A 21,685-nucleotide genomic window follows, 5' to 3' on the forward strand; every position below is an offset into this window, starting at 1 on the left:
GAGGAGGCAGGGAGGGGTTTTGCGCTCGTGCATGTTGCGCTCAGTTTCACGTTCATTCGGATGTACAAAAGAATATGCGTGAGATTCGGCGTACGCAGTGTTTCATACATCTGAATTTTTTTCTGCGTACGCACATTTACAGCTTTGTGCGTACGCAATGTTTTAGTAAGATTTCCATGCAAGTCTTCGTACATGAGGCCCCAGGACTTGATATTATTAAACCACATAACACTCTGATTTTCAAGGTTAACATTAACATAATAAATAATTTACATAAACAATCTGTTTATCTAGCTGTGAACTATGACATCCAGATGATTTCAATACAAAGGTCACGCTTCTCAATAAGGTTTATGTCAGTTCATGTATATCCATGAACCAGAAATGAACAATACCTATACAGCATTCCTTAATTATAGTTAACATTTACAAATGTGTTATTAAATCCAAATTTGTGCTTGATAACATTACAATAATAACAATAACGCTTGATAACGTGACAATGAGCAAATGTATTTTTAATTACATTAAAAATACTGTAATAATTGTATTGTTCGCTGTTTCTTCTAGTCTGCAAATACATTAACGAATACAAATACATTAACGAAATCTTATTGTATTAGTCACTTTATAATTTATAGAACAGAAAATATGAACAAAAAAGCTTCTCAGACCCCGAATAAAAATACTATAGTAATTTTTTTTTACACTGTAGTGTTTCTATGACACACTATAGTAAATACTTGAATTAATCTGTTGTGGTAAAACAACAACTATAGTAGACTAATATAACTTTAAACAAATGACCCCTACAATTTCTACAACATGCCAATACCACAGTAAAATCCTATACTACAGTATTTATTACAGTTCATACCACAGTATCCTGTGAAATTCATTAATAGAGAGTTGTAAATGCTGTAATATACATGGTTTAATACATGGTGTGGTTCAAAAACTCTTTAGTAGGTCATTTACATTGAAGTAGCCTACTATAGAGTAGTATGTTTATCTTTCAAGCAATAACCAGCAATGTTAGATTTTGTTTAAGAGTAAAAAAACAAAATAATATCATTCTAAGACAGTAATTAAATGAGAAATATAAAATAATTTAATTTTTCCTAAAAAATCAGCAGGACTTTAGTGCTATTAAACCACATAACAGTCTAATCAAATGTCTACGCCATTTTGTGATTAACAATAACATAGTAAACAATTTTTACATAACTATCTGTTTATCCAGGAGTAAATGACAGCATCCAGATGAATTCAATACAAAAATAAGGTCACGCTTCTCAATAAGGTTTATGTCAGTTCATGTATATCCATGAACCAGAAATGAACAATACCTATACAGCATTCCTTAATTATAGTTAACATTTACAAATGTGTTATTAAATCCAAATTTGTGCTTGATAACATTACAATAATAACCATAACACTTGATAAAGTAGCAATGAACAAATGTATTTTCAATAACATTAACATAGATACAGTAATAATTGTATATTGTTCACCATTTCATGATATCAGCAAATACATTAACTAACGAAATCTTATTGTATTAGTCACTTTATAATTTATAGAACAGAAAATATAAACAAAAAGCTTCTCTGACCCCAAATAAAAATACTATAGTAATTTATAGTAAACACTGTAGTGTTTATGAACCACACTATGGTAAAATACCTGAATTAATCTGTTGTGGTAATACAACAACTATAGTAGACTAATTTAACGTTAAACAATGACCCCTAAGATACTACATAGCAAATAACATACACAGCAGCTGATACCACAGTAAAATCCTACAGTACAGTAATTATTACAGTTAATATCACGGTATCCTGTAGAATGTATTAATAGAGAGTTGTGAATACTGTAATATTTACAGTTTAATACACAATGGTTTAACCCTTTGGGCTATTTTTCCCTTGTAGCAATAACCAGCAGCTTTGATTTCAGTGGAAAAAGCTAAAATAATATCATTCTAAGACAGTAATTAAATGAGAAATATAATGTACTCACCATTTTGCGGTTTTGCACAGATGTAGGTGTGCAGATGCACTATTCAGAGAAGATGGAGGATGAGACGTCGCTATGAGGAGGAAAAAAGAGACTGCAGGAGGGAGGGAGTGGCTCATTTCAGCATCAAATACACAGACTAGACATTTTGTGATTCTATCTAGAACATTCTGGATCAAGATAAAATAAAATAAAATAATAAACGAGTAAATAAATAAAGCGTTTTATTAGCTAACATAACTAGCCTACTTCTTGTATGCTAATAATGCGCTAATATGAGATCTTTTAAGCACGACGTTTATTCGTGGCTGTAATATGGACTAAACACTTGCATATCATCCCCACAGCAAATATAATACATCATAGTTTCATCAGTGCAGTTTTATTATTATAGCCAGTGTAGTTTTGAAAAATATACTGTACGCAGCTCGTAATGTGACATACGGACAGACTTGTGTTCACAATAGTATATATAATATTTCTAAAGCATAGTAAGGCTGCCAAGTTGCTAACTCAGTTTTTTCAACGAAACAAATTGAGAAATTATAACAATAAAATCATCATGAGCAGAGCCGCCGCCCTCACGTGACAGATTCTGCAGCAGAAGCTATGACGTCATGGTGCAGACTGCAAAGTCACTGTATTTATAAAAACGACAGTATCTTTTAACATTCATTCATTCATTTTCTTTTCGGCTTAGTCCTTTTAGTAATCGGGTCGCTACAGCTGAATAAACCACCAACTTATACATCATATGTTTTACGCTGTGGATGCCCTCCAGCGGCAACACATCACTGGGAAACACCCACTCAATTACACACATACACTACAAACAATAGCTTTCCAAATTCACCTATAGCGCATGTGTTTGGACTGTGGGGGGTAACCCACGCCAACTCCTCAAAGAAATGCCAACTGACTGAGGCTCGAACCAGCGACCTTCTTGCTGTGAGGCGAACGAATTACGTGAACGTTTTGAAGTGGATAGAGATGGCTCTTGCGATTTTTGTGGTATTGTTAAAGAATCTTGTTCATTTGCTTTTGATTTTTTTTCAGTGTACTCAAGATTATTTCGGATTATTTAAGTTTGTTTTAAGGACATTTAGTACACTAATATAAATTAGATTATATGATGTCATATTTGCTTCAGTACTACATGGAATTTATTTAAAAAGTACAACTTATTTTCTTATACAGCTAACAATATTGCTTGAAAAATACCATATTCATGTCAAGAAATGGGCTAAAGCTAAGCCAAATTGTGAACATTTTATAAAGTAGATTAAACAAAAGGGTACTAAACAGTGTTAACCGTCTTACACTGTGAGTCTGTCTTAAAATGTCTTAAATTTCAAAAACAAAACTTTAGGCCTTAAATTTACTGACATTTTGTGTTGTAGGACTTAAACAGTTTTAAACGGGTCTTAATTTTCCTCTGAGCAAAGTTACCCAATCATGCCGACCAATCACCAATAATCCAATCTGAATAAATTTAATAAATAAATTAAAAAAGTCAAATATTAAACTTTTTATATCAATATTGTATAATTATCTTTCTTACAATAACCTTTATTTGCTTAAATTTAGTTTATTTTAGTTTTGTAAATATTAACTGGATTTCGCTTGGTTTGACATTTAAAATAAGTGGTTAAGATATAACTAAATTAAAAGTTTCGATGAGGCAAGTTAAAATCAACCCATGCCATTAGAAAAAATCCTTAAGTGTTTAGCCCTATATATTTTCTTCGTAATGGTCTTAAAAGTCTTAAATTTGACTTTGTGAAACCTGCTGAAACGCTGTGTAATTTTCTGCAAGTTTCCTCTACCCAACAACTCACTTCAAAGCTACAAACATGCAAATATACGTCTGACTGTCTATTTTATAGCTGACTATAATATGCATCATTTTTTTCCAGATAAACAAGTGTTCACTATTAAACATCTGCAAAGCTGGTATGTTTATTATTTAGGGACAAAAACTTACAGTGCACCTTCAATGACAAAAAAACCAAGACCAAAATTGTATTCAAAACCTTTTGTTTTACTTCAAAGCAGTGATTCACTTAGGAATATCAATATAAATGATTGCTTTTTCAATACATTGCATAATACTGAACTCTAAAATAACTACAATTGCTCCAATGTTTTAAACCAAATCAACATTCAAAAGTCATTCCACGAGTATTGGGGATAAGAAATGGCACTAACATTTCATTTTAGTATGGGAAATCCCTCGTTTGTTGTGCGTCACACTTTCATTAATACTCCTAAAGATAACTCAGCACACTTGTTTGTTTTCCACAGTATTGTACTCAAGACAGTGTAGTGTAGATCTACATTCAGTGACACTTTTTAATACGTAAATTACCATTGAGGTTCTGTTTATTTCAAGAGTTCACACTTAGATATTGCTTGATATTAATAGCAGGTTTGGCATGCTGTCCCTGGAGTAAAATTGAGCCCAGGGCTCCTGCCTGGTCAGTTAGCATGTAAGGGGGTACGAGCTCAGGTAGTTCTTGAGAGCGACTCTATTTTATGTGGCTATTATTTGATCAATTCCTAATTGGTAAAATGCCTGATCCTTTTAATTGTGAATGTTTAAACTTTATGTAGTGTTGGTATGTCATTTTTATTGACTTGTCCCAGAAAAACTAGTTTGATGGTGGAAATTTACACAAACAAATAAAAACAATAGCAGGGTGTGTGATGTATTTTCGATTAATCGCCATACTTATGACCAAGAACTACAACACAAATGAAACAGTATCATCCTTCAAATATTTATGTTTGCATGTTGAAATGTAACTACCACTCGGGTTTTGTGCGTAAAGTCAAGCTCAAAGCAACCTACAAGCTAAAAACCTTCAAATTTACTTCAAGCAAGTAAAAATATGTAGTCCCACTGTAAAGTGGCTTCACTAATATGTACTTACACTGAAATTAATAATTTGTTACAATGCACTTTTGTAAATACATGTACATCTGTAATGACATTTGTAATCAAATTTTTCACCATCCCTGACACCTTAACCCACTCTTAAACCTACCCATACCACCAAACATGTCCCTAACCCTACCTATATCCCACCTCAAGAGCGCCAGAAGTGTCCCGCAATACATTATGAACAGAGTAAGTACATTGCATTTATTTATTTTTTTTAATGCAAGTACATTAAGGCCACCTAATAAAAAATGGGAGCAAAAATGTTTTATTTTCAGAATAAGAAGTAAAAAGTTGTACTTAAAACAAGCAAAACAATCTGTTTTTATTTTATTCCAAAAACAAGATTATTTTGCTGACCCCATTGACAGATTATTTTGTTTGTTTTAAGGAAAAACTTAATTTTGACTCAATATTTCTAAAAACAAAACAATTAGTTTCACTTGTCTAGAAAATGCTTCTTGATTTAGGGATTTTAGATATTTGGACTAGAAACAAGACAAAATCATTTGTGCATCGCAACAAAATCCCAGCTATTCAAGGCTATTTTTGTTCTTTTAAATCAGGGGTCACCAATCTCGGTCCTGGAGGGCCGGTGTCTCTGCAGAGTTTAGCTCCAACTTGCCTTAACAAACCTGCCTGGGTGTTTCAAGTATACTTTAAAGTAAGACGTTGATTAGCTTGTTCAGGTGTGTTTGATTAGGGTTGAAACTAAAATCTGCAGGACACCGGCCCTCCAGGAACAAGTTTGGTGACCACAGTTTTAAATCATCTTTTACCTTAACCTTCACTCTATGGCACGAATTGCTAAGTACTCCTCATAGATTCCAAATAGGGGTGACTGTGTCAGGCTGCGTGTTATAACTATTGTCCACAAGTTTGCATCCAGCTCCTGCGCTTCATCAGGCAGCGTGACGTCAATCTCCCACAGCTTCCAAGCCCAAGCTCTTCCAGGAGCAGGATTCTGTCCCAAATCAGAATTACGAAGTTTAGCAACATGCCATGTGTTCCCTTCATCTTGAATGACCGGCGCTGATTTGAGGTCCACCCTGTCCAAGTTGATACCAGGAGAGAAGCCTTTGTAATCATTCTGCTGCCAGTGACTCTTGCTTTCTTCATTGCTATACACTGTCTTATTTCAATTTCGAAAACAAGATTACTTGGTTTAAGGAAAAACTCACTTAACTTTGACTCAATATTTTTGAAAACAAAACAATCAGGTTTCACTTGTCAAGAAAACTCTTCTTGATTTAAGGATTTTTAGATATTTGGACTAGAAACAAGTCAAAAACTCTATGTAAAAAATTATTTGTGCATCGCAACAAAATCCCAGCTATTCAAGGCTATTTTTGGTCATCTTTTACCTTGACCTTTACTCGATGCCATGCATTGCTAAGTACTCCTCGTAGATTCCAAATAGGGCCGACTGTGTCAGGCTTTGTATTATAACTATTGTCCACAGCTTTGCATACAATCTCCAACTCCTGCGCTCCATCAGGCAGCGGGACGTCAATCTCCCATAGCTTCCATGCCCAAGCTCTTCCAGGAGCAGGGTTTTGTCCCAAATCATTACTGTGAAGTTTACGTTGACTCTGACAACCTCTCGTCCTCCTCCACTCCATGCATAGCCTTTAATAGTCACATCCTGATCTCTGCGATCCACTGATGATCCCTCAGCAGGGTGCGTGATTGCCGAACGTATAGAGAGCTCTTGAATAGCCGGCGCAGATATGAAGGCTACCGTGTCCCAGTCGATATCATGAAAGAATCATTCTGCAGCCAGTGACTCTTGCTGTCTTCATTGCTTACCACTGTCTTATTTCAATTTGGAAAACAAGATTATGTTGCTGACTCCACTGGCAGATTATTTTGCTTGTTTAAAGGGAAAACTCACCTCATTTTGACACAATATTTCTGAAAACAAAACAATCAGGTTTGACTTGTCAAGAAAACTCTACTTGATTTGGGGATTTTTAGGACTAGAAACAAGACAAAAACTCTACGTAAAAATCATTTGTGCATCGCAACAAATTCCCAGCTATTCAAGGCTATTTTTGGTCATCTTTTACCTTAACCTTTACTCGATGCCATGCATTGCTAAGTACTCCTCGTAGATTCCAAATAGGGCCGACTGTGTCAGGCTGTGTGTTATAACTATTGTCCACAGCTTTGCATACGATCTCCAACTCCTGCGCTCCATCAGGCAGCGGGACGTCAATCTCCCATAGCTTCCATGCCCAAGCTCCTCCAGGAGCAGGGTTTTGTCCCAAATCATTACTGTGAAGTTTACGTTGACTCTGACAACCTCTCGTCCTCCTCCACTCCATGCATAGCCTTTAATAGTCACATCCTGATCTCTGCGATCCACTGATGATCCCTCAGCAGGGTGCGTGATTGCCGAACGTATAGAGAACTCCTGAATAGCCGGCGCAGATTTGAAGGCTACCGTGTCCCAGTCGATATCATGAAAGAATCATTCTGCTGCCAGTGACTCTTGCTGTCTTCATTGCTTACCACTGTCTTATTTCAATTGGGAAAACAAGATTATGTTGCTGACTCCACTGGCAGATTATTTTGCTTGTTTAAATGGAAAACTCACCTCATTTTGACACAATATTTCTGAAAACAAAACAATCAGGTTTGACTTGTCAAGAAAACTCTACTTGATTTGGGGATTTTTAGGACTAGAAACAAGACAAAAACTCTACGTAAAAAATCATTTGTGCATCGCAACAAAATCCCAGCTATTTAAGGCTATTTTTGGTCATCTTTTACCTTGACCTTTACTCGATGCCATGCATTGCTAAGTACTCCTCGTAGATTCCAAATAGGGCCGACTGTGTCAGGCTGCGTGTTATAACTATTGTCCACAGCTTTGCATACGATCTCCAACTCCTGCGCTCCATCAGGCAGCGGGACGTCAATCTCCCACAGCTTCCAAGCCCAAGCTCTTCCAGGAGCAGGGTTTTGTCCCAAATCATTACTGTGAAGTTTACGTTGACTCTGACAACCTCTCGTCCTCCTCCACTCCATGCATAGCCTTTAATAGTCACATCCTGATCTCTGCGATCCACTGATGATCCCTCAGCAGGGTGCGTGATTGCCGAACGTAAAGAGAGCTCTTGAATAGCCGGAGCAGATTTGAAGGCTACCGTGTCCCAGTCGATATCATGAAAGAATCATTCTGCAGCCAGTGACTCTTGCTGTCTTCATTGCTTACCACTGTCTTATTTCAATTGGGAAAACAAGATTATGTTGCTGACTCCACTGGCAGATTATTTTGCTTGTTTAAAGGGAAAACTCACCTCATTTTGACACAATATTTCTGAAAACAAAACAATCAGGTTTGACTTGTCAAGAAAACTCTACTTGATTTGGGGATTTTTAGGACTAGAAACAAGACAAAAACTCTACGTAAAAAATCATTTGTGCATCGCAACAAAATCCCAGCTATTCAAGGCTATTTTTGGTCATCTTTTACCTTGACCTTTACTCGATGCCATGCATTGCTAAGTACTCCTCGTAGATTCCAAATAGGGCCGACTGTGTCAGGCTGTGTGTTATAACTATTGTCCACAGCTTTGCATACGATCTCCAACTCCTGCGCTCCATCAGGCAGCGGGACGTCAATCTCCCACAGCTTCCAAGCCCAAGCTCTTCCAGGAGCAGGGTTCTGTCCCAAATCACTACTGTAAAGTTTAGCAACATGCCATGTGTTCCCTCCATCAACCGAGACATCAACTCTAACAACCTCTCGTCCTCCTCCACTCCATGCGTAGCCTTTAATAGTCACCTCCTCATCTCCACGCTCCACTGATGATCCCTCAGCAGGATGCGTGATTGCCGACTGTATAGGGAGCTCTTGAATAGCCGGGGCTGATTTGAAGTCCACCGTGTCCCAGTCGGTACCAGGAGAGAAGCCTTTGTAATCATTCTGCTGCCAGTGACTCTTGCTTTCTTCGTGGCTTACTACAATTCTACCGAGCCATTTGACATTTCGTGCTCCGACAACTCCAGGTACGACCACTCTTACTGGATACCCGTGATCCGGAGGAAGATCTTCTCCATTCATCTCATATGCAAGAAGAACATCTCCTTCTTCGCTTAGTGCTTTGTTGAGAGGAATCGAAGCACCGTATGCTGCTCCTGTCACATCCTTGTCTAATCCTTCAAACTGGATATGCTTGGCGTTGATTGCGACTTCTGGTGTAAACCCGTAGTGAAGGAGTACCTCCCTTAGACTTGCACCTGACCATGTTGCGTTGCTTATTGCAGCAATTCCCCAATTGAGTCCTTTGACTTGTTTGACTTTATTCATCTCGGATCGACGGTTCCCAGCGCATTGGAGAGTTGCCGTAATTGTACGTTTTGGAAAACGAGATTTCAACTCGCTTAGTGTAACAGACACAACTCCACTAGGGAGACCCTCGATCTCTAGTCTGTAGGTTTCAGGGTCTACCTTTGGCACCGGAAGATGGTTGCGCTTAAAAAAGATGGCTGACGGCGTGATGTAGCTATCAGCAAGTACAGAAGCAGGTGGTTCGGCATTGAAAGGTTTTAAACTGTTGATCTGAAGAGCGGGGTGGCGACTGGGCTCACCAGAGTAAGGGTCTAAAGGGTCAGTGCTTTCCTGCCTCTTGAGGCTTTCTGGATTAAGAACACCGATTTTGTACTCGGAGAGGATTTCTAGGACGTGCTCTTCCTTGTGGACCGCATATAAAGCCCAGTAGGGCTCAAGAGCGCCTCCTGCAGCCAGGAGTATTTTATCGCCGCCGGGGTGCATAGACACAAACTCTGTAATGTCGTAGACGTCTCCTTTATAGGTGACCCACACACCATTGTCAAGGGAACGGTGCTTTGTGACTTCTTCAAGGGTGTAAACAGGAGGAGATGAAGTTACTGGTAACTGAGCTGAGGAAGCTGCCCACTGAACCTGAATACAAAATGACAATAAAATAAGTGTCTATAGAGCTTTTAATAATACTTTATTAAATATGAATTGATATATAAAATTATTAAAGGGAAAGTTCAACCAAACAGGAACATTCTGTCATAATTTGCGCATCCTTTAGCTGTTTTATACATTTACAAGTTTTTTTTTTGCTGAACACATTCATTCAGTCATTTTCCTTTGGGTTAGTCCCTTATTTATTAAGGATTGCCACAGCGGAATGACCCGCCAACTATTCCAGCATATGTTTTATGCAGTGGATGCCCTTCCAGCAAATTCCTGGGTGAACTAACCCTTTAAGGCCATCAAACCTGTAATGAAAATACACACATACACACACATATACCTACATACACACACACACACACACACACACACAGACACACACACACACACACACCAGAATACAAATCGACTATCAAATAAAAGTGTCTCTAGAGTTTAGACCATTTAAAAAATGTTTTTTACATAAATAACAATTGATATATGACATTTAAAGGGATAGTTTACCCAAATATGAACAATCTGTCATTATTCACTTATTCCTTTAATAGTTTTAAACCTTCACAAGTTTCTTTCTGCTGTAAAACGCAAATAAAGATACTTTTAAGCGTGCTGGGAACATGTAATCATTGACCTCCATGTTAGGAAAAACAAATACTATGGAAGTTAATGGTTGCATGTTTAGCAGTTTTCCTTCAAAACATCTTCATTTGTGTTAAACAGGATAAAGAAACTCAATGGTTTAAATCCACTTGAGGCTAAGCAAACAGTGAGTAAATACTTTTTTTTTGCATGAATTGAACTGTTTAAGACCATCAAACCTGTAATGAAAATACATACATGCATACATACATGCAAAAACAGTATATACACACACACGCACAACCTGACAAAAGTCTTACTGTTTATCCCAGTTGTATAATAGCTTGACTTCTAGTTGATCGTTTGGAAAAGTGGCAGAAGGTGGATTTTTCTGATGAATCATCTGTTGAGCTGCATCCCAATCATCACTAATACTGCAGAAGACCTACTGGAACCCACATAGATCCAAGATTCTCACAGAAATCAGTCAAGTTTGGTGAAGGAAAAATCATGGTTTGGGGTTACATCCAGTATGAGGGCGTGCGAGAGATCTGCAGAGTGGATGGCAACATCAACAGCCTGAGGTATCAAGACATTTGTGCTGCCCATTACATTACAAACCACAGCAGAGGGACAATTCTCCAGCAGGATAGCGCTCCTCATACTTCAGCCTCCACATCAAAGCTCCTGAAAGCAAAGAAGGTCAAGGTGCTTCAGGATTGGCCAGCCCAGTTACCAGACATAAACATTATTGAGCGTGTCTGGGGGAAGATGAATGAGGAGGCATTGAAGATGAATCCAAAGACTCTTGATGAACTCTGGGAGTCCTGCAGGGACGCTTTCTTTGCCATTCCAGATGACTTTATTAATCAGTGGTTTGACTCAGAGATGTATGGATGCAGTCCTCCAAGCTCATGATGGAGTCAGACACAATATTCATTCTGTCTCCACTGCAGCAGGACTTTATATTCTATACTGGACATTATTTCTGTTCAGTGACAAGACTTTTGTCTAAGCAGAGTCAGACCTTACTGTCCTAATTAAATAATTAAAATTAAGTTATAATCATATTTTATTTTAGTCAAATTCGTGTAATCTAGAGGCCTTTGCCTTTCATATAAGTCACTTCTGATACCAAATGATCAACTATACGTCAAGTTATTATTTGTTGTTTCTAAAACTTGGACCGGCTACAAGACTTGTCAGGTAGTGTACACGCACATGCAGTATACACCCACCCACACACCCACACACAGATACAAAATGACAATAAAGTAAATATTGCTCAATAAGACTTAAGGACACTGTGCGGTTTTTATGCCTTTTAACAGTCTGTTGCATGTTAGATTGTATTATATGAGCCCAGTGAGATCTAGCACACCGTCAGACTGGTTAAACTGTGTGACCTTTACTAAGAATTCACTAATGATTGACTGCAGTCCATTTTCACATCTATATTTACAGAAAGGGGCATGCACATTTCTAACATGCTTGCATTAAAGTTCTATAATGTTTGTTTTACCTTTTCCCCTAAGGGTCATGTTTGACTCAAATTTAAATAATAAAAGATTAATAATTTTATAGGGTTATCGATTTATAGGGATTTTTAATGATGCATTTAATAATATATTAATATTAGTAATATTAAAGTATAATATTACTGTAATATTATTAAAATACAAAAATGATAAAATCCAACAAAATAATTAAATGTGTATGTATATATATATATATATATATATATATATATATATATATATATATACACATATATATATATATATATATACAYATATATATATATATATATATATATATATATATATATATATATATATATAAATTTTTATATGAATTAATATTAATATATATTAATTAGGTTAACTAGGCAGGTTAGGGTATTTAGGCAAGTTATTGTATAATGATGGTTTGTTCTGTAGACTTTCAAAAAAAATTAGCTTAAAGGGGCTAATAATTGTCCCTAAAATGGGGTTTAAAAAAATTGAAAACTGCTTTTATTCTAGCCAAAATAAAACAAATAAGACTTTTTCCAGGAGAAAAAATATTATCAGACATACTGTGACACTTTCCTTGCTCTGTTAAACATCATTGGGGAAAAAAAAAAATAATAATAATATATATATATATATATATATATATATATATATATATATATATATATATATATATATATATATATATATATACAGTTGAAATCAGAATTATTAGCCCCTCTTTGATTTTTTTCTAATTTGTAATAATAACTTTATAGATAAAAATAAACTTTTTCTCAAATATATACATACATGCCTGTATTTATGTATGTATGTATGTATGTATGTATATGTATATATGTATGTATATACAGACACAAAATAAATATCCAAATGTGCTTAAAAACAAAAATCCTCTTTATTTGCCTAGAGTGATTTAATTAATTAAATTAGCAAACAAGTCTCACCTTGCTTTGGTGAAGCTTATAGGCCAGAACAGCCCCAGTACCGGCCAGCAGCCCTGCCAGGGCAAATCGAAACTTCTGCCCATTATTATTAAAGTATTTCTGCCCTCCATGACCACCAGTGCTCCGCCAGCGAGAGGACAGATGCCCATCCCACACGGACAACAGCGGGATAATGCCCTTTGAAATCCTGGAACTAAGTTATAAGAGATACAAAAGCAACAATTTCATATATGCAAGCATCAATATTTTAATACTCATAAGTTCATTAAAAGGCAGCATGGTGGCTCAGTCCCGGCTAGGCCAGATGGCATTTCTGTGTGGAGTTTGCATGTTCTCCGTGTTGGTGTGGGTTTTCTCCGGGTGCTCCGATTTCCCCCTCAGTCAAAACACATGCGCTTTACTGCCAATTTAGTTTAATAAATTCCCCCAGTGTATGAGTGTGTGAGAATGTGAGTGTGTATGGGTGTTTCCCAGTACTGGGTTGCAGATGGAAGGGTATCCGCTGCGTGGTGACTCCTGATAAACAAGAGACTATAAGCCGAATGGAAATTAATGAATGAATGAATGAATGAAGTTCATGAAAGAGCGATTCAAAGAATGTGACCTTGTGTTTTCAATCATTTACATTAAGCGAATCATTAAAGTGATAGTTCACCCAAAATGAACAATGTTTACTCATACTTTGAGTTCTGTTAAACACAAAACAAGCCATGCTGAATAATGTTGGAAAAAAGCAGTCATTGACATCCATAGTATCTTTGTTTTTTTTATTATGACTGCATTTTTACAAGATTCTTCAGCATGTCTTGTTTTGTGTTCAACAGAAGCAACTAATAAAAGTTCAGACCACTTATGTGTGGGTGAATGATGAGGAAATGTTCATTTTTAGGTAAACTAGCCCTTTAAATCAAGATGTAGCATTCATTCCTTCATTCATTTTCTTTTCGGCTCAGTCCCTTTATTAATCCGGGGTCGCCACAGCGGAATGAACCGCCAACTTATCCAGCACATGTTTTACACAGCGGATGTCCTTCCAGCTGCAACCCAACGCTGGGAAAAAGGTGTAGTATATGAAAAAGAATAAAAATAACAAAATTAAAACCACAACAGAAACCACCATAGAATTTGTAGCAATTTTAATGCTTACAATAAATATTTTAGGGGAGACACGGTGGCTTAGTGGTTAGCACTGTCGCCTCAAAGCAAGAAGGTCGCTGGTTCCAGTGCCAGCTGGGTCAGTTGGCGTTTCTGTGTGGAGTTTGCATGTTCTCCCCATGTTGGCGTGGGTTTCCTCCTGGTGCTCCGGTTTCCCCCAGTCCAAACACATGCGCTTTAGGTGAATTGCATAAACTAAATTGGCCGTAGTGCATGTGGGTGAATGAGTGTGTATGGATGTACTGGGTTGCAGCTGGAAGGGCATCCACTGCGGAAAGCATATGCTGGATAAGTTGCCGGTTCATTCCGCTGTGGCGAACCCAGATTAATAAAGGGACTAAGCCGAAGGAAAATGAATGAACAAATAATATAGGGGTTTTAGTGTTTTTTGGGGGCCTGTACCGGTCATGTTCTGTCTTCTATAGGTGGCATGTTAAAAAACAATAAATCCGAATGGAATTGTATCCAAAATGACACTAGAAGCCGTTAAGATGTACAGGTTATAATGATTAAAATGTGATGGTTTGTAATGTTTTTAATTGATATTCATAGTGGAAACCATTTCTATTGTTTTCTTTCCCGCAGCACTGCAAGAAAAGCTTTTCCAACTTGGTGTTTTTGTTTTGTTTCTAGGTATGGGCTGGTCAAGTTTCTGAAGGTATGCTAACCTTGGATATAAATATCACGGTTTCACGGTATTGTGTTTACTGCTGTAAAATAACTTCTTTTTAAACATCTTAGTAAAAAACAACAACTTTTTTTCACCATTTACCACAATATATTACATTTTAGGAAACATTTAGAGTATTTTGGAACAGTAAACATGCCAGGCTACATAATCAAAATAAACAACTGACTTCTAGTATCTTCATAACAACTTCAAAAACAGATTTTCCTACAACACTTAAATAAAAAAATACTCAAAAAACCCTCTGTATATACACCTTAAAAACAGTATAGCAAAACATTTTTGAGGTTTTAATACCTTGACTTTTCCAAACCGCGGTAAACTGGTTATCATCCCATGCCTACTTGTTTCTAGTTCAAAGTCTTAAATCAAGAAGCAAAAAAAGTACTGTCAGAAATAATGTGCGAAAATTAAGTCAATTTTTTTCTAAAACAAGTAAAACAAATCTGGGGTAAGCAAAATAATCTTTTGTCAAGGTGAAAACAAGAATGTTTTGCTTTCTATTAGTAGATTATGTAGCTCGTTTTAAGAAGAAACTCACTTTATTTTGGGCCATTATTTCTGAAAACAAGAGAATTTTGCTTCTTTAAAAAATGCTTCTTGATTGAAGGACTTTTAGATATTTGCACTAGAAACAAGACAAAAACTCCAAATAAGAGAAGCATTCTTTGCAGTGAGGGATTTTGAGGAATCAAACTCCATGAACCCTGATTATAAACCCTGATTGTGCCCTTTATATGTCTTATTTAGATGTGCTTAAATGATATAGAACAAAGGTTTATCTGAAATGGCAGAATTACCTTTGACTTCTGATAAGGAGGAGCTGCGAAAGACCTTGAGAAGGCTTTAGGCGCTGCATTGTACTTTCTGGGAAAAGAGGAAAAGAACAATATAAGCTGTCAAAGTAGGAGGACACAGTTAAAAACAAAGTCATTTAATCACTAGATTTAATGCTCATATATGTACAGTTGAAGTCAGAATTATTAGCCTTCCTGTATATTTTCCCCCAATTTCTGTTTAACGTAAAGGAGATTTTTTCAGCACATTTCTAAACATAATAGTTTTAATAACTGATTTACTTTACCTTTGCCATGATGACAGTAAATAATATTCGATTAGATATTCTTTAAGACACTAGTATTCAGCTTAAAGTGACATTTAAAGGCTTATTTAGGTTAACTAGGCAGGTTAGTGTAATTAGAAGATATTAAAATGAAAATGGGTTTTAACAAATTAAAAACTGCTTTTATTCTAGCCTAAATAAAACAAATAAGACTTTCTCCAGAAGAAAAAAACATTACAGGAAAAACTGTGAAAACTTCCTTGCTCTGTTAAACATCATTTGGGAAATATTTAAAAAAGGAAAATAAATAATAATAAATTTGACTTCAACTACATCTAATGTTAGGATGAACTTTTAGCTTTTCCCAAGTAATGCATATTTAGAAAGCATCACCACCATCATCATCATCATCATCATCATCATGTACTCCCAAACCATCTGTAAACTCCTCAGAGAGAGACTGGCATACAGCTTAGATTTTCTTCCAAATTATATTAGCTTGAATGATATTTAATGAGGCAAGCTGAGATACCTTGATTAATGCTGGCTACATTCAGTTAATATTACACATTGTTGGAAAGTCTAGCCAATTCCATGTGTGTTAAAAAAAAAAAAGGTCAGGAGAGGGGTTTCATCAATGCCAAAAATATTAGTAATTTATTAGATACAAATTAATAATTTGAGGGCAGAGCTCCAGGTTAAGTTCCACCAATTCAATACGAGTTGCATTCAGGAGGTTCACAAAAACTTTACCTTTCCCTGACTCCAACATTTATACACAGCTGATATTAACAGGTGGAGTTTTGGTGTAACGTCACTTGTGAATCAAACGACTGCAGTTTCTGCTGTCCTTTGGCTGTTGCACCCAAACATACTTCCTCTTTCTGTAACAGTTGAGCGCATCAACAATATATTTCACAACTTCTACACAAGCAGCATCCAGCTCCTTGTGACACATCTAGACTTCTTGTGACAGAAAGTCTGGAGCAAGGCTCACCGCACTGTTTTTATTATTATTCTGCTATTTCCCTCTTGTCAGCAGTTCCTTCTAAGAAGTATGCTACACGATAAGAAAGAAGTATGTTTGGTTAATATAAGGTATCATACAAAAGAAAAGATTGATTATGCTGTTGTTAGTCTACATTTTTTTTTCTAATTATCTATAATGTGCAACATCTATAATGTGCCTCATTTGCTCTACATTAAAAAGGGATAGTTCACACAAAATTAAAATTTACTCAAACTTCACTTCTTCTAAACCTTTATGAGTTTTTTTTCTTCTATTAAACACAAAATAAGATAAGCCATCCATAGTAGGAACAGAAAAGAAAAACTATGGCAGTCAATGGTTACCGTTTTTTGGATCACCCTATTTTTGGGTGAACTATCACTTTAAGTGCTACAAATCGACTTATGAGCAAGTGCCTTAAGTAACTTATAGGTCAATTTCAAAATATACTGCATCGCTTCAAAATAATCCTCATGACTCATCATTGTCTTATCACTGTGACCATACGCAGGTCTGCTGGATTATGACCAGATAACCAAATAGTGTCCTCCAACACGACCAATGAAAACGAGTCATCAAAGCTCTGAATCTTCAAACTGATCTACACCTATAGGCCTGACGCAATAAATAAATTTGTCGCGCGATATATTATGACAGAAATCACTGCCGTATGTGATATTATTGTCATTTTACAACCATTGTAAAACGATTATACAACAACAAGCCACAGTTATCCAATGACATGCCTAAATAACCTAAATAAGCAGTGCAAAATAAATACAAATTATTACTACGTATCGACTTATCGAGCAATACTAGGACATGACCACAGTACTTTTTGGTGTTGCAATAAATATTTACAAATTCACAAATATTTTTAAAGCCATTTCACAATTACATTTAGATTCTGCCTCACTGGTGTCAAGGTTTATAATTGGACATTTAATAGTTTATATATATATAACAGGACATTTTAACTTGTCTTCAACACATGCATACCTTTTTAACATCGAATGACAGAATCTAAATTACCTTAACAATGGAAAGTCCTTGTCACTTGAAAGTGTTTACGGCTATTTACATTACTATGCTGTTTTATTTTAAGTACAGAATGAAGCTGCGGTCACACTAAAGTTTGAGCGTGCGAAAATCTGTCGTATGGTGCTACAAAAGGGGCGGGGTTGAACAAGATGATTAGACATTTAAAAAGCGAGCGATTGGTCCATGTTTTAAATTTCTGTCCAGAGAGATCAAGCTTTCATTTTCAATAGGTCTCCAGCAGTCACGTAATGTGATTTGACAGGTCAGAGTTCACCAAGCTTGAACTTTCCCACGCAGCGAACTGCAAAACTTGTCGCACAAGCTTGCGTTTCCAGTCTGATGCATTCGCGCGTGTATGAATGGAAGCCTATGAGGAGAAAAGTGCAGTGTTGAGCGCAGCTTCAGTGGCATGAAGTAATCTCAGTAATATTGCTTATTGCAACAATATATCGCACAACAAAAATTCTTTATCGTGACAGGCCTAATTATGTATTGTCATCATGGCAAAGACAAACGAAATCAGTTATTAAAATTAGTTATTTACTATTACTGTAGTTATTACAATCACTGTAAAAATGCATCAAAAATTGTTTAAAACATTTGGGATACATTTAAAAAATAATTAAACTTTCACTGGATGGCTAATAAAGTGGTCTTCAACTATAGATTGAATTATCAAACATTATTTTTGGTTGTAATATTGCGTAAAAATACAATATATTATATATATATATATATATATATATATATATATATATATATATATATATATATTATAATATATTATAATATTACTATATTATATTATAATATTACTATTAATCATAATATTAATCGACTCTTTTCAATAGTATATGCTGTTGAAGTCAAATTAATTCATCCTAATGTCATTTTTCTTTTTCAAGTATTTCCCAAATGATGTTTAACAGAGCAAGGAATTTTTCACAGTATTCCCTATAATATTTTTTCTTCTGAAAAAAGTCTTATTTGTTTTAATGCGGCTAGAATAAAAGCAGTTTTTAATTTTTTAAAGACATTTTAATTCAATATTATTAGCCCTCTTAAGCAATATTTGTTTACAATTGCCAACAGATCAAACCACTGTTGTACAATGACTTGCCTAATTACTATAACTTGCATAATGAACCTAGTTAAGCCTTTAAATGGATTATTAAAAATACTATGATTAGAAACGTGTTGAGAAAAATCTTATTTCGTTAAACAGAAATTGGGAAACAAATATTTAGGAGGGTTTATAATTCAACTGTATATCTGCCCAGATCTGACTGAAGACTGGAGTCTATGAAGCTTATCTCACTGATAGCCTACATGCACTGCACGGGCTACTGGTTTTAAAACGGTTTATGAGCCGCCATAAACACATATTTGCACATGATAAGCAGTAAGACGGCCGGGTTAAACAGAGAGACTCTGGATCTCTTGGAAATAAATCTATCAAAAGCCTCATAGTAAACAAGCCAAAGAAGCTAAACCAAAGAAACGTTTAGGATCTGAAATGACTAGCAAAATATGTTTGGACTGAGATGATTGTGTCATAATAGATTTGTTTTGGTACGTGCAGTTCTTGTGTACAAAAATAAAACAGGAACCCGAATGTTGGAGCAACAGTGGATAATCTTTTTTTTCACAGCTGGGCCACAATAAAGGGTTAGTTCACGCAAAAATACAAAGTTACTCACTCTCAAGTGGTATTATACCATTTTTTTTTCCAGTAAACAGAATAGAAGATATTTTAAAGAATGTTAGGAACCTGTAACCATTAAGATTCATAGGAAAAACATATGCTATGGAAGACAATGGTTACCAGTTTCCAACATTTTTCAAAATGTCTTCTTTTTGTGTTCAACTGAGGAAATTCAAACAAGTATGTGACCAGTGAATAAATGATGATAGGATTTTCCGTTTTAGGTGAACTATCAGTTTAAAAAGCCAAAATAAAAAACCAACAATTTGTTTTTACTTAATCTGGTTTAGTTGAGAGTATTTTAGTCCAATTAATCTGAAAATTGACAAACTCCTTTACACAACATTAGGGCTGAGTGCAAAGCTTGTTTTGTTAGCTTGTTTGCAAGTCATTTTTTTAAATGTAATTATGATTTTATTCTTCACAAATTTGAGTTTACATCTCACAATTCAGTTTTTTTTTTTTTTGGCTAAATCACTTTTCGCCCCTCAAATCTATGACAGAACTGTGACTAACTCTAAGTTTATTTCTAAAATTCCTGAGTTCTCACCATTTATTTATTTATTTATTGTCAGAACTGTGACCATGACTTTCCAACAAATTCTGACTTTAAATTTGACATTTATGAATTTGTCTGACAGTTCTTTAATTTTTGTTGCAACAGTGTGTTTACGTCTCACAATTATTTAACTCAAAACTAAATATTTCTTGACACATAATTTCTTTCTGACACAAAATTCTGAGGTTAAATCTCAAATATAGCTTTTATTTTAATGTCAAAACAACCTTTTTCATAGCAAAAGACCTTCAATCAGACACTTTTTCTCCAAAGACTGAAGTGAACTTATAAATCCTTCCACCTGTCTGTCTGTCTATCTATCTATGTATCTTTCTATCTATCTATCTATCTGTCTGTCTGTCTATCTATCTATCTCTCTTTTGTAAAACAGCGACAACTTGTAGCACGGTCTCTATATTGTTTACCATGGTACTTTGGATATTTGGACTGAAATGGCATGTAAATATTACTTCAAAACAACATTAGCACAATTTAATTGACCGTGAACATCAAGTTACTTGATAATCATTGGCTGCTAATATGATTTACCTATTTACAATTTGAAAACAATGCTTTTCTGAAATTATATGGAGAAAGTGCGAATATAAAACCAACTTTAAGTTAACTTACCCCAGTCAAACTAATTACTATCAAAGCCCCTTTGAGGGTGACATATTCCAGTCTGTTACTATTCAGCCCATATAAATAACACTTCGTAAACAAACACTCGCACACATACACACACAAGATTTGCGTTGAATTCGTTTCATGAACGCTTTATAAGAGAATTTCTTACTGCAATTAAACTTCAGTCCCCGGTGAAGCAGAAAACTCCATGAGCTCGCGATGTAGATCCACAGATCCTCCTTTTCTTCTTCTCTCGCTGCTGCGCTGGAGTGAGCAGACGCAGGAGTGTGACGTGAGGACGCAAACGCCGCATCATCACGAGCACCGTAATGTTGGAAACAGGCTATTTTCTTGTAAAGAAGTGACAAGAAGCTTAGTAAAAATCTAAACATTTTATGAAAGAAATAAACAATATGGTACTACATTGTATATTCTTAAACGCGAAAATAAAATTTTAAGGGTGGACACGGTCCGAGGCTCAGTGGTTAGCACCTGGCTGGGACCACTCTTCTCGATACTCATTTCAGCTCGCTGCTGATTTCTTGTACTGGTGCACTTACTTCTGGCTTAGCGTAACGAATTGAATCGGATTAGACCATTAGCATTTTGTTAAAAAAAAAATAATAAATAAAAAAGCCATTTCATGTCTCAATTACACAGCGCGCGAGAATCAGCTTCAATATTGCTAAAACGAAACAGCCACGAAGCACAAGAGTTGTTGACCATTTTTGAATCTATGCAGCCGATTTCTTCTTTTGGTGTGCTCACTTTTGGGTTAGCTTAGCATAATGAATTGAATCGGATTAGACCGTTAGCATTTCAGACAAAATAAAATTACACAGCGCACGAGAATCAGCTCTTTTTACTCTAAAAAG

General features: G+C 35.7%; 2 protein-coding genes and 2 long non-coding RNA genes across 12 annotated transcripts in view; 2 read left to right on the forward strand and 2 right to left on the reverse strand.

Annotated features, from left to right (window-relative positions):
• Positions 1-2,123, reverse strand: part of tuba2 (tubulin, alpha 2) — an 8,918-nt gene extending 6,795 nt beyond the window's left edge. For 2 of the 4 annotated variants that reach the window (XM_073915670.1, XM_073915671.1), the window contains exon 1: positions 208-2,123. Coding sequence is in view for 1 of the 4 variants with exons in the window: in NM_213030.1 (NP_998195.1) it covers positions 2,029-2,031 (3 nt within the window). In the remaining 3 variants the exon portion in view is untranslated. 4 annotated transcript variants of the gene reach the window in all.
• Positions 1-14,776, forward strand: part of LOC141376506 (uncharacterized) — a 26,889-nt gene extending 12,113 nt beyond the window's left edge. The window contains exon 4 of the long non-coding RNA XR_012386940.1: positions 14,752-14,776. This is a non-coding gene — a long non-coding RNA (uncharacterized lncRNA). The remainder of the gene's footprint in view (positions 1-14,751) is intronic.
• Positions 1-21,685, forward strand: part of LOC141376510 (uncharacterized) — a 151,091-nt gene that overhangs the window by 91,712 nt on the left and 37,694 nt on the right. The window lies entirely within an intron of this gene.
• suox (sulfite oxidase) lies at positions 4,046-21,389 on the reverse strand. 6 transcript variants are annotated; one of them, XR_012386848.1, is made up of 5 exons: positions 20,980-21,083; positions 15,607-15,673; positions 12,964-13,156; positions 7,860-9,899; positions 4,046-6,450 (listed from the first exon to the last, which is right to left on the reverse strand). XR_012386848.1 is itself a non-coding variant. In XM_073916056.1 (5 exons), exons 2-4 carry the CDS (start codon positions 15,663-15,665, stop codon positions 8,427-8,429), a joined length of 1,725 nt encoding a protein of 574 aa, XP_073772157.1. In that variant the 5' UTR covers positions 15,666-15,673; positions 20,980-21,083; the 3' UTR covers positions 4,046-5,508; position 8,426.

Source organism: Danio rerio, chromosome 11, assembly GCF_049306965.1.
Source record: "Danio rerio strain Tuebingen ecotype United States chromosome 11, GRCz12tu, whole genome shotgun sequence".
Taxonomy (NCBI): domain Eukaryota; kingdom Metazoa; phylum Chordata; class Actinopteri; order Cypriniformes; family Danionidae; genus Danio; species Danio rerio.